Source organism: Microtus pennsylvanicus, chromosome 15 (genome assembly GCF_037038515.1).
Source record: "Microtus pennsylvanicus isolate mMicPen1 chromosome 15, mMicPen1.hap1, whole genome shotgun sequence".
Taxonomy (NCBI): Eukaryota; Metazoa; Chordata; class Mammalia; order Rodentia; family Cricetidae; genus Microtus; species Microtus pennsylvanicus.
This window is the reverse complement of record NC_134593.1, coordinates 16,790,099-16,802,537: the sequence shown is the minus strand read 5'-3', so window position 1 is coordinate 16,802,537 and position 12,439 is coordinate 16,790,099. Positions and strand designations below refer to the sequence as shown.

The window sequence follows — 12,439 nt, the reverse complement described above, 5'->3', positions numbered from 1 at the left end:
TTTTTTTTTTTTGCCTAAAAGCTCACTCTGAGAAAGGAGTGATGTTAAACTGAGCTTGAGCCCTCAGTATAGCTGCCAACAAGCTAATAAAGACTTTCAATTGGCTTAAACCTGTATCTGAGCTGGGCGGCAGTGGCGCACGCCTTTAATCCCAGCACTCAGGAGGCAGAGACAGGCAAATCTCTGTGAGTTCGAGACCAACCTGGTCTACAAGAGCTAGTTTCAGGACAGGCTCCAAAGCTACAAAGAAATCCTGTCTCAAAAAAAAAAAAACCAAAAACAAAACAAAACAAAAAACCAAACAAAGAAAAAAACAGCACCCTTCCATGGCCTTTGCATCAGCTCCCTTCTCCAGGTTCCTACCCTGTTTGAGTTCCTGTCCTAATTCCTTCAGTGATGAGCAGTGCTCTGGAGGTGTAAGCAAAATAACCCTTTCCTCCCCAGCTTGCTTTTGGTCATGGTGTTTCATCACAGTGATAGTGACCATAAGCAGGACACAGAGCATGCCTGTGGAGGCCAGAGGACAACTGCTGGGGACTCAGTTCTCTTTCCTCCTTAAATATCTGTTCACTGCTCAAACTCAGGCTGTCAGCCTTGTAGCCTTTACCTGTGAGGATCTCTCTCTGGCCTTTTAAATATTCTTAGTTTTACTTATTATAGCCAGGTGTGGTGGTGCAGAGGCAGGTGGATACCTGTGAGTTCAAGGCCATCCTTGTCTACGTAGTGTGTTCTAGGCCAGACAGAGATACAATATAAGACCTTGTCTCAAAAACAACACAAATGGGGCTGGAGAGATGGCTCAGCAGTCAGGAGCACTGGCTGTTTTCCCAGAGGACCTGGGTTCAATTCCCAGCATCCACACGGCAGCTCACAACCATCTACAACTCCAGTTCCAGGAGATCCAATGTCCTCTTCTGTCATCCTAAGGCATCAGGCATGCACATAAATCATTTAAAAATGTTATTAATTAGTGTGTGTTTGAGGGAGGGAGGGAGAGACTATGCTGGCATGCATACAGTATAGGGGAGTATGTGGGAGAGCATGCTCACTGGCTCCTAAAACTGATCGACTGAAGATGCTCTTAGGGCTGAGACTCTATCTCAACAAAACAAAGAACAAGAACAACAAATCCCAGTCGGTGGAGAGATGCTCTCTGGTTGGGAGCACTTCTGCTCTTCCAGAAGCCCTGAGTTCAGTTCTCATCAGTATCTGTAGCCCTATCTCCAGGGGATCAAACATACTCTTCTGTACTCCAGGACACACCCCGCCCCCATAAGCATCATACACAGAGATAAAAATAAGTCCCCCAAATCCCAAAAATCTATTTTCCTTCTTCTGTTTCATCCAGTACTTTGTTTGTATTTTTGTTTGTTTTTTGAGACAGGGTTTCTCTATATACCCCTGGCTGTCTTAGAACTTACAATAGATTAGGTTGGCCTTGAATTTATAGAGTTCCACCTGCCTCTGCCTGCCTAGTGCAGAGTTAAAAGTGCACCACCATGCCCAGCTACCTACTTTCTTAACCAAGCACGGTGTGAAGGCTTATTATTATTACTTTTTTAAAAAAAGATTTATTATGTATACAGTATTCTGCCAGCAATTATGCCTTCAGGCCAGAAGAGGGCACCCAATCTCATTAGAGATGGTTGTGAGACATCATATGGCTGCTAGGAACTCAGGACCTCTGGAAAAGCAGCCTGTACTTAAACTCTGAACTATTTCTCTAGTCCCTATTGTTATTGTTGTTATTATTTGGTTCTTCAAGACAGGAGTTCTCAGTAGCTATGGAGCCAGTCCTGGAACTCTCTCTGTAGACCAGGCTGGCCTCAAACTCACAGAGATCATGTGCCTGTTTCTGCTGGGATTAAAGGCATGTACCACACCTGGGTATAAATAATTTTTTTAATATTTATTTATTTATTTATTTATTTATTTATTTATTTATTTATTATGTATACAATGTTCTGTCTGTGTGTATGCCTGCAGGCCAAAAGAGGGCACCAGACCCCATTACCGATGGTTGTGAGCCACCATGTGGTTGCTGGGACTTGAACTCAGGACCTTTGGAAGAGCAGGCAATGCTCTTAACCACTGAGCCATCTCTCCAGCCCCCTAAATAAAATTTTTTTAAAAAAGTGGAAAACAACTGAGGAAGACATTCACCATTGACCTCTGGCCGCTATGTGCACATGTACACAGTTATATTCACATCCGCAAAAACACTTGCACACACAAACTCGGGTACATACACACACCACACACACAAATAACAAAAATAAAAGGAAATGAAAAGGATAGGGTTACAGCTCTGGGACAGAATGTTTGCCTACATGTGTGATGTCCATATTCAATATCAGTGCCAGAAAACAAAAACCAAGAATACGTCAAGCACGGCGTCTTGTATTTGTAACCCAGCACTTGGGACGCTGAAGCAAGAGGACGGCTGCAAGTCTGAGCCCAGCCTGAGCTACGTAGGGGGTTCTAGACCAACCTGGGATACACGATAAGATCCTATTTCCAGCTGGGCAGTGGTGGCACACGCCTTTAATCCCTGCACTCAGGAGGAAGAAGCAGGTGGATCTCTGTGAGTTCGAGGCCAGCCTCAAACAAACTGAGTTCCAGGATAGCTAGGGTTGTCACACAGAGAAACCCCATCTTGAAAAACCAAAACAAAAAAGATCCTAATTAAAAAAATATATATATACATATTTTAAAAATGAAAATTATAAGGGTCTGTCCTGTCCCTTTAAGAGACAAGCCCTGCCCTCTCCCAACCCCTCCCCTTCTGCCGAGGGAAGTGGACATCCTACCTCCTCCAGCCTGAGCTCTCTCTTTTCTGCCTCTCTCCCAAAGAGGTAGCTTCTCTTCTCCTCTCCTCCCCCTCTCTGTTTCTCTCTCTCTCTCTCTCTCTCTCTCTCTCTCTCTCTCTCTCTCTCTCTCTCTGCCACTCTCTCCTTGTCCCACCTTCTCCCTCTCTCTCCCCTTTCCCCTTCCCTTTCATAACCCACTAAATAAATATCCAACCTCACACTGCATAGCATGCCTGTCTGTCTCTGTCTCTCACCCACTGAGGCTCCTCATGGGACCGGCTGACCCACCGAGCAGCTCCCTGCCTGGGACCCACTGCCACCCCTCAGGGAACAGCATTGTTTTATTTTTACCATTACAAAGCTGCATGCCAATAATAAGGTACTTGGCAGGCAGAGGCAGGTGTGTCTTAACTTCTAGCCTAACTGTACCACACAGAACGTTCCAAGTCAGCCTGGGCTATATTGCGAGACTCTGCTTCAAAAACATTAAAACTGGAGCTGGAGAGATGGTTCAGTGGTTAAGAGCATTTACTGTTCTTGCAGAGGACCCAGGTACCGTTCCCAGAAGTTGCATCAGACTGTTCACAGCCACCTGTAAATACAGTTCCAGGGTCCAATGCCTTCTGTCCTGTACAGGCATCTGCAGGTACATGGTATACATAAACTAATGCAGGCAAAACATGCTATACATATAAAACTACCTTTATGTGGGTTCCAGAGATCAAACCCAGGCCATCAGGTTTGTGTGGCGAGCACTTTCCCCAATGAGCCTTCTTGCCAGCCCTCCACCACATTTCACTGTTTTTATTTTTTGTTTGTTTTTCAAGACAGGGTTTCTCTGTCTAGCTTTGGAGCCTGTTCTGGAACTCACTCTGTAGACCAGGCTGATCTCCATTATTTTTAATTTTTATTAAACCTTTAATCCTAGCACTCGGGAGGCAGAGGCACGCAGATCTCTGAGTTTTGAGGCTATCCTGGTCTACAAGAGCTAGTTCCAGGACAGGTAGGCTGTTACACAGGGAAATTTTGTCTCGAAAAACCAAAAAAAAAAAATTATTTTATAAATATGCTTAAGTGCCTTTTAAAAGCCCCCCCTGTGTGTGGTAAATATTGCTAGTATCCCTGCTATGCTGTTGAAACAACTGGAGCCCACAAACACAACGTGGTAATGCCAGGATTTACTCTGACACTGAGGAAAGTCCTCTTTGCTTCACTAAATGCTTTCCCACCTAAACAATTACATATGTGAGCCTGGATCTCAGAGCCAGTGCTGAAGCTAGAGTTACAGGGTATTGACTGGCTTGCCGAATGGAGAGCTGTGGCCCTCCACGCTACTATAGTAATAGTAGTTCACACACTAATAGAGGAAAATATTCAGAATACTCATTGCACCTATGTTTACTAGGCAGTAGGAAATTTCTGTCAACTTCAATTCCTGGCACTAGAACTTAGGGAGTAAATCCATGACCTCTTCAAGGATGCTAATTTTCTTTCTTTCTTCTTTTATTTATTTATTTAAATTTATGTTATGTGCATTGGTGTGAAGGTGTCAGATCCCTCTGGAACTGGAATTACAGACAGTTGTAAACTGCCATGTGGGTGGTGGGAACTGAACACAGGTCCTCTAGGAGAGCAGCCAGTGCTCTTAATCACTGAGCCATCTCTCCAGCCCCCAGGATGCTAATTTTCAACTGACAAATATTAACAGTCGCTAACAATGAATGACAAACAGCATCCACCACCACGCAGAGTTTTAGTTCAGCTGACTACTCACTGAGAGACATTTCCTCCCATGCTGACATACACCCTGAACCACTAAGGACCGGCAATACGCTGTTCTGTGAGCAACTGCTCTCAGATGCACTGTTGTAAGCCGTGAAGCTAACTGAAGAGATAAGACAAATACCTCAGTTTGTAGGTCAAAGAGCGAAGTCCACGGTGCAGGAAAGCTTTCAGAGACCACACATCCCTCATCTTCTTCCGCGGAATCGCTTTCGCAGATCATCCATTCCTCATCTTGCTCTGCACAAGCGTCGTTTGTTGCAGAAAAGCTTTCAAAGGCCACACATTCCTCATCTTCCTCTGCACAAGCGTCGTTTGTTGCATAAGTCTCTATCTTGCATGCATCATATCCCATTGCTTCATCCATTTTTGCTTCGAATGAGGCAGGCAAAACCATGTCTTGAAAACCCAGGCCTTCTAAGCCATCTGATGGCGCAGCGCTGGCAGAACGATTTAAGAGAGACTCAAAGGAGAAAGCCGATTCACCTGAATCCATTTTGGTATCTGCAATTCTCTCATCAGGTCCCCGAGGGAGGGAGGCACTTTGTGAAGGCCTCCGGGGATGCCCAGAGCTAAGAACTCTGGAGAGAGGAGGAAGGCCAAGAGTTGCCATAGACTTTCGATAAGGTGCCTCATCAGGCCTTTGGGAAACTTTCTTTGAACTGGAGAAACCACCTGAGAAAGCAGTAACACTGCCAAAGCCCGAGAAAAGATGCCCGGGAGGAGACTCCGAATCATGGAAGATGTTGGTACCGCCTACAGGCTTAAGGCTTTGGCCAAACACAGGTGAGTTGTCTGGGATGAATTTTCTGTGAGGAGGAGGAAAATGGCTGCCAACAAGGAGAGGGGTAGGAGGAGGAAGACTAGCAACACCGGAGGGAGGGGGAGCGGGAGGAAGACAGGGGGCACTAGGGGGTGAGGGAGGGAAAGGAAGAAGACAGGGGGCACCCGGGGGAGAGGGAGAGAGAGGAAAGTGGGTGCCACCAGGGAGAGGGGGAGCAAGAGGAAGAGCACTGGGAATGTCGCTGAGAGGAGAGAACAAAGCAGACTGGGAGCGGCAGGGAGAACGGAAAGAAAACAGATCTGCAGAAGCAGACAAATCCATGGGAGCAGCCCCGCATGTTGCTTTAGTCGCCAACATACTTCTTTTAAATCCCCCCTCTCTTTTCTTTGACGCCAGATGATTCACACCCAATGGCCGGCCCACACCTTCCGATTGTGAGTGGACCTTGAGAGACTCTGCTGTTGCAAGAGACTGTGGTTCTGAGGTCACGCATTCAAAATATTCAGAAACTTCTTGAAAACTTCTCCTTAGCTTTTTTTTGTGTTTTTTAGTCAAATGTAGCTGGGGCTGTTTCTCCTTCCCTTCAGAAGAGACCGAGAAGGGCTGCCCAGGTGACAAAGTTGTGCATGTGAAGAGAAAGCAGAACAAAATAAATTAGCAAACATTCTCCCAAGTAGCTGAATGACTGGGTTGTTATGGATCCCTCAACCCAAAAATCAACTCTGACAGGTAAGTAGGTCCAGGGAGAAGGGCTTTTAGCCAGGTGTGGTGTAGCGGCTCACACCTCTAATCTTGCATTCAAGAGGCCCAGGCAAGAAGATGTTGAATTTCAAGGCCAGTCTGGGCAATAGTGAGACACCATTTCAAAATAAAAAATTAATCGGACAGTGGTAGCTCACACCTCTTATCCCAGCACTGGGGAGACCGAGGCAGGTGGATCTCTGAGCTCAAGGCCAGCCTGATCTACAGATGAAGTTCCAGGACAGCCAGAACTACCCAGAGAAACACTGTCTCAAAAAAAAAAAAATAAATAAATAAAAATTAAAAATAAAAAAAAATACAAGAGGATTGGGGATAGGCTGGGCAGTGGTGGTGCAGGCCTTTAATCCCAGCACTTGGGAGGCAGAGGCAGGCCAGCCTGGTTTACAAGAGCTAGTTCCACGACAGGCTCCAAAGCTACAGAGAAACCCTGTCTCGAAAAACAAAAAACAGGGCTGGAGAGATGGCTCAGTGGTTAAGAGCACTGCCTGCTCTTCCAAAGGTTCTGAGTTCAATTCCCAGCAACCACATGGTGGCTTACAACCATCTGTAATGAGGTCTGGTGCTCTCTTCTGGCCTTCAGGCATAAATGCAGACAGAATATTGTATACATAATAAATAAATAAATATTTAAAAAAAGAAAAACAAAAAACAAAACAAATAAAACAAACAAACAAAACTTTAAACAAAAACAAAATGGAGCCGGTTGTGGTGGCGCACGCCGGTAGGATTTGCTGAAGGAGGCAGAGGCAGGAGGATCACGAGTTCGAGGCCAGCCTGGGCTACACATTTAAAAAAAAAACAAAATGGAAAGAGGAGTGGGGATAATGCTCAGTGGTGGGGAATTTCCCTAGATTTATGAATGAATCTGAGTTCATTCATAAACACCACCAAAGGAATAAGAGAAAGAAATAAATAAAAAACAATATGTGGGCTGGTGAGATGGCTTGACAGCCAGAGACACTGTGGCTAAGCCTAAACTCAATTTCAGAGACACCCATGATAGAAGGAGAGAACCAGTTAGCACAAGGTATCCTCAGACCTCCATGCCTCCAATCCACTGTACCCTCCCCCAGCATGGCAATAAACAAACAGACAAATAAACATTATAAAAAGATCATAATGCTTATCTGGTTTCCCGTTTATTTATTCCTGATCAACTGTCCTACCACTCATCTATATCTAAGGCCTAAATGTATTTGGTGTTTGGTTGGAAGCGGCACCACAGGCCCCTGGCATCCATATATACAAGGAGTCTGAAATATTTGGCAGGGGGTCAAAGTCCCCTCCTCTGGGAGTGGTCACAGTCCAGAGCCCATTTCCAAGAAAGCCCGCCAAACGATGACCCCTCCCCAGGGAGAGTCAGTGGTCTTTTGGTTTTCCATTCCCCTCTCCGTTTCTGTGTTTTCCTGGAGTGGGGGAGGGGGCTCGGCGTTCATTAAACCTGGGCTTCTCCTAATTCGGTCTGATTTGGTCTAATTTGGATTATTTCATCGGTAGAGAGGCTTACCGGGCCCAAGGGGGAAAAAAAACCTTAATATTTAGTTACTTTTACTTTTTTGAGGCATGGTCTTATGACGCAACCCAGGTTGGCCGTCAACTCCTGTTAATCCTCTTACTTCAGCCTTCTGAGGTGAGATTACAGGTGTGAGCCACCATACCACTTCTGGCTAAAAGTTTTATAATAAGCTAATACACAAAGACCAAGGGTAAAAGGCAAAACATTTGTAAGATTTGAAGAACACCAGAGCCATGGGTACTGGCCCGAGGAAAGGAATGACAAGTAAGTTAGTAGTCTGGGATCCTACATCCCCAACTCTATTTGTAATAATGTTCTTGGCAGCTGAGTTCCATCACCTGCATGTGACATGTGTGTGCACACAGGCCCCCCCCACACGTGTGCACACAGGCCCGCACGCACACACACACGTGTGCACACAGGCCCGCATGCGCACACACACACACACGTGTGCACACAGGCCCGCATGCACACACACACACGTGCACACAGGCCCGCGTGCGCACGCACACACACACACACACACACACACACACACACACACAGTCCTTTCTGAACAAGGCACCCAGCCACCTCAGAACTTTTCCGTCCCCACCTGCATTGGCCTATACACACCCCTTTCTGGGTAACAGAAAGTTTCTCCTTCACTAACAACAATCAAATTTAGATACCTTTTGTTCAAAATATTCCTAATGTATCTGGATAAGAGACCAGAAAGGTTAATCTTGCCTGAACTGGTTTTAGCTGCATGGGTGGTAAGGCCGACAGTGTCCTCAAAGTGAACTCGCAGGTAGAACCCTCAATTTACTAGCTTATGCCTGTGCACAGCCGGCTAGGTTTATGATTAAAATCAGAAGGGGTATGTGCAGTAGGAAAATGATTAGAGAACCACCTAAACCACCTGAAATAGCAAATCCCCTTTTCTATGGAAGGATGCCCCGGATAATAATCTGGGCCCTTAAGCATCTTTGCTTATGTGAACTGCTATTCCTGCAAAGTGTATTCTGACCTATTCTACTGCTCTGCCTGTTTGGTTTTATTTATTTATTTGTTTGTTTATTATTTTGAGGTAGGCTCTCACCCTGTAGCCCTGACCAGCCTGGAACTTGCTACACAGAGCAGGCTGGACTCAAACTCACAGAGGTCTGCCTGTCTCTGCCTCCTGAATGCTGGGATTAAAGGCGTGCACCACTATGCCTGACTATACTGCTCTGCTTTAAACAAGCTACTGTGAAGCTGCCCTTCCAGAAGACCCAGCACCTACCTCAGGTGAGGCAAACTTGCCTAATGGAGCGCTGGCTGCAAAGTGTCTGATGTTTATTTCAGGCTCCTGCAGAGAAATACACACACATATCCATAATTAAAACTAAAATATGTGAATAAAAATATCTTATTCAAATTGCACATCTTACATAAGTCCTTATTGTCAACTCTTAAACCTGGAAACACCTGGTAACAGCCCTATAATAACAGCAATTGGGATACTGAGGCAGGGGGATCTTGAGTTTGAAGCTAGCCTGGGCTACACAGGAATTTCTGGTCATCCTGGATTACACTGAGATGCTATCTCAAAGAACAACAACAAAGAGAAGGGGGGAGGGATTCTCATATTTTATTTAGGACTCTAGGAATAGAACCCAGGACTTCTCACAGGGAAGCCTGCTATTGATGAGCTACACTCTAGCCTCTTTGAGACAAGACCTTTGAAATTCTGTGTCATTTGTTATTAGTGTGTGTGTATGTGTGTGTGTGCATATGAGTGCCATGTGCATGTGTGGAGGCAGGAGGACATTTGGGAATTGGCTCTCTCTTTCTACTGTGGATTCTAAAGATCAAATCAAGCTGGTCCGGCAAGCACTTTGACCTGTCGAGCCACCTTCAGGCCTACGAGACATTGTCTTACTCTGTAGCCCAGACTGACATCGCTAGGATTCAGGCATTATGCTGTCCCTGTCACCTAGCGGAAGGAACCCAGGCATACCCTAGCCAGCCAATGGTTCTATGGCTGCTGTGTCTCTGCTCCGCCCACTCCAGCTCTCTTTAGGATGTTGTTCTGAAGAGGCAAGCAGGTCTTTACCTCCTCCTCCTCTCCTTCCCTCTCCCTTTCCTTCTCTCCCCTCCTTTTTATCCTTCTCTCAATAACCTCCACACTCAAGCTCTGACTGCATGGCATATTTGTCTCCTGCCAAGGTTGTAATCACAGCAGACATAAAGCCGGATAGGTCAGCCTAGCTGGTCTTGCCTTAATCTCCTGAGTTACAGGCATGAACCTTGTATGCCTAGTGCTATGGTTTGAACATGAAATGCCTCCCACGGAATAATGTGGTCCCCAGTTGTGGCACTGTTGGGAAGATCATGGGATTTTATGAAGTGGAGCTTGGTGGAGGTGGTGTGGCTCTAGGGTGGGCCTTGAGGGTTTCTGGACATTTCCCATTCTCTTTCAGCTTCCAGACTGCTAATGCAGTATGTGAGGCCATCCCCACGCCCCATGCCTTCCCTACCACAGTGAACTGTGTTTCCTCTAGAACTGTGAACCAAAATAAATCCTCTCTCCCATAAGCTGTGTTTGTCAAGGTATTTTACCACAACAGAATAAGACAGGGTCTCACTGTGTAGCCCAGGATGGCCTGGAACTCACTATGTAGACCACAAAGGCCCCAAACTCTGCAAGCTGCATGCTTCTGCCTCCCAAGTGTTAGGATTAAAGGCATTGTACCACCATGTATGTGATGTGGGAGTGTCATATATCAATCTGTTGATTTCATTGGCTAAGCAATAAAGAAACTGCTAGGCCCATTGGATAGGCCCACCCTTAGGTGGGTGGAGTAAACAGAACAGAATGCCGGGAGGAAGAGGAAGTGAGGTCAGACTCGGCAGCTCTCCTCTCCAGAGCAGACGCCTTCAGAGAGACGCCATGCTACCTGCTCCAGGGAAGACGCACGCTATGAAGCTCTGACCCAGGATGGACTTAGGCTAGAATCTTCCCGGTAAGACCGGTGCTACACAGATGATAAGAAATGGGCTAGTCCAGGAGCGAGAGTTAGCCTAGAAGAGGCTAGGTAGAAATGGGCCAGAGCAGTGTTTAAATGAATACAGTGTCTGTGTAATTATTTCGGGTAAAGCTAGCCGGGCAGGGCAGGCGGCTGGGGTGTTTGTGGACGCAGCCCCGCCGCCGCTCCATATTACTACATGTATGGCTTTTAATTTTTTTGTATTGTGTTTTGTTTTTTTGGAACATTCTCACTAAGTTGCCCAGGCTGGCCTTTAACTTGCTCTGTAGCCTAGGCTGGCCACAAACTTGTTGTGATATTCCTCTTCAGTAGCAGGGATTATATGCCTGGGCCATCATGCCTGCTGAGAAACTGGAATATTAAGAAAAATGAAGTTAGCTGGGCAGTGGTGGCGCACTCCTTTAATCCCAGCACTAAGGAGGCAGAGGCAGGCAGATCTCTGTGAGTTTGAGGCCAGCCTGGTCTACAAGAGCTAGTTCCAGGAAAGGCAACAAAGCAACACAAAGAAACCCTGCCTTGAACCAAAACAACAACAACAACAAAAACCCAAACAACAACAACAAAAAGATGAAGTTGTGTGTGTGTGTTTTGTTTTTCAAGACAAGGTTTCTCTGTAGCTTTGGTCCTGGAACTTGCTCTGTAGACCAGGCTGGCCTTGAACTCACAGAGATCCACCTGCCTCTGCCTCTTGAGTGCTGGGTTTAAAGGTGTGAGCCACCACTGCCTGGCAGACTTCTCATATATTAAAGCCTTTGGCAACATAGTAATAATTAGATTGTTATCGCAGAGTATACAGTAAGTCAAGTGCTTTGGAGATTAGGTTGGTTTTACACTTTTATCTTACACTACGATAAATTTCAATGAGATGGAAATTAAAATGTAAACACAGAACTAAAGAGGCGAGGAAGGAAGCTAAAGGCCTAGGGGCCAGCCAACCTAGCACGAGTGTAAAACCAACCTGGAAATTCACCATGCACAGTTCTGTTTAATGGTATACCTGTAGCGGTCTGCTGCCGTTGGTGATGTCATCCTGCTCTAGTCCCGAACACTCAGACTCTGCCTATGGTACAAAAGCAACAACATGCAAACGGTTATGTTATAGCAAAGCAGGTGTCCTTGAACATTCCTTTCCCCCACCCCACGCCACCTAGCTGACCTCCTGGGAGATGAATGCACGCAGTGTTAAGGGGCAGTACAGTCCTTGCTTAGCATATGCAAGGTGCTGGATTCAATTCCCAGCATCTCCAGAAAGGGAATATATACAGTAAATAAAAGCAAGAGCAGGCAAACAAGCTAAGCAAATACATTTATGTTCTGTTCTTAAAGAAATAGTGGAGACCATGGAAACTATCCTCACAATGTTCTTGCTTCTCTTGCTCACTCCACCTCAGGGAGTCTTTCCTGTACACGAAGGGTCATCTCACACTTGACTGTCACACAGATGTGGACACAGTGTCCTAAACATATACATGCAAGAAAGCCATACATATAAAAAATAAGTCTAAAAAAAGTTTAAATGGTTATCTTCTTAGTTCCTTTGAGACAGACTCTAACATATCCCAAGCTGGTCTAGAACTTTCCATGTAGCTAAGGATGACCCTTAGTACTGCACTCAGCTCCAAGATTCTCTTATAAACTGTCTTTTAAGAGTGTATTCCTCCTGTGGCCTGGTGTAATGTCACACACCTTTATCTCAGCATTTGGAAGACAGAGGCAGGCCAATTTCTGTGAGTTCCAGGAGCCTGGTCTACATAGCAAGTTCCATCCAGGATAA

General features: G+C 45.8%; 1 protein-coding gene across 3 annotated transcripts in view; it reads right to left on the bottom strand.

Moving 5' to 3' along the window:
* The window catches only part of Parp4 (poly(ADP-ribose) polymerase family member 4), a 91,177-nt gene that overhangs the window by 8,927 nt on the left and 69,811 nt on the right, over positions 1 to 12,439 (bottom strand). For all 3 annotated transcript variants that reach the window (XM_075949007.1, XM_075949009.1, XM_075949008.1), the window contains exons 31-33: positions 11,663 to 11,725; positions 8,919 to 8,984; positions 4,717 to 5,979 (exon numbers count right to left, since the gene is read on the bottom strand). In XM_075949007.1, coding sequence (XP_075805122.1) covers positions 4,717 to 5,979; positions 8,919 to 8,984; positions 11,663 to 11,725 — 1,392 coding nt within the window. The remainder of the gene's footprint in view (positions 1 to 4,716; positions 5,980 to 8,918; positions 8,985 to 11,662; positions 11,726 to 12,439) is intronic.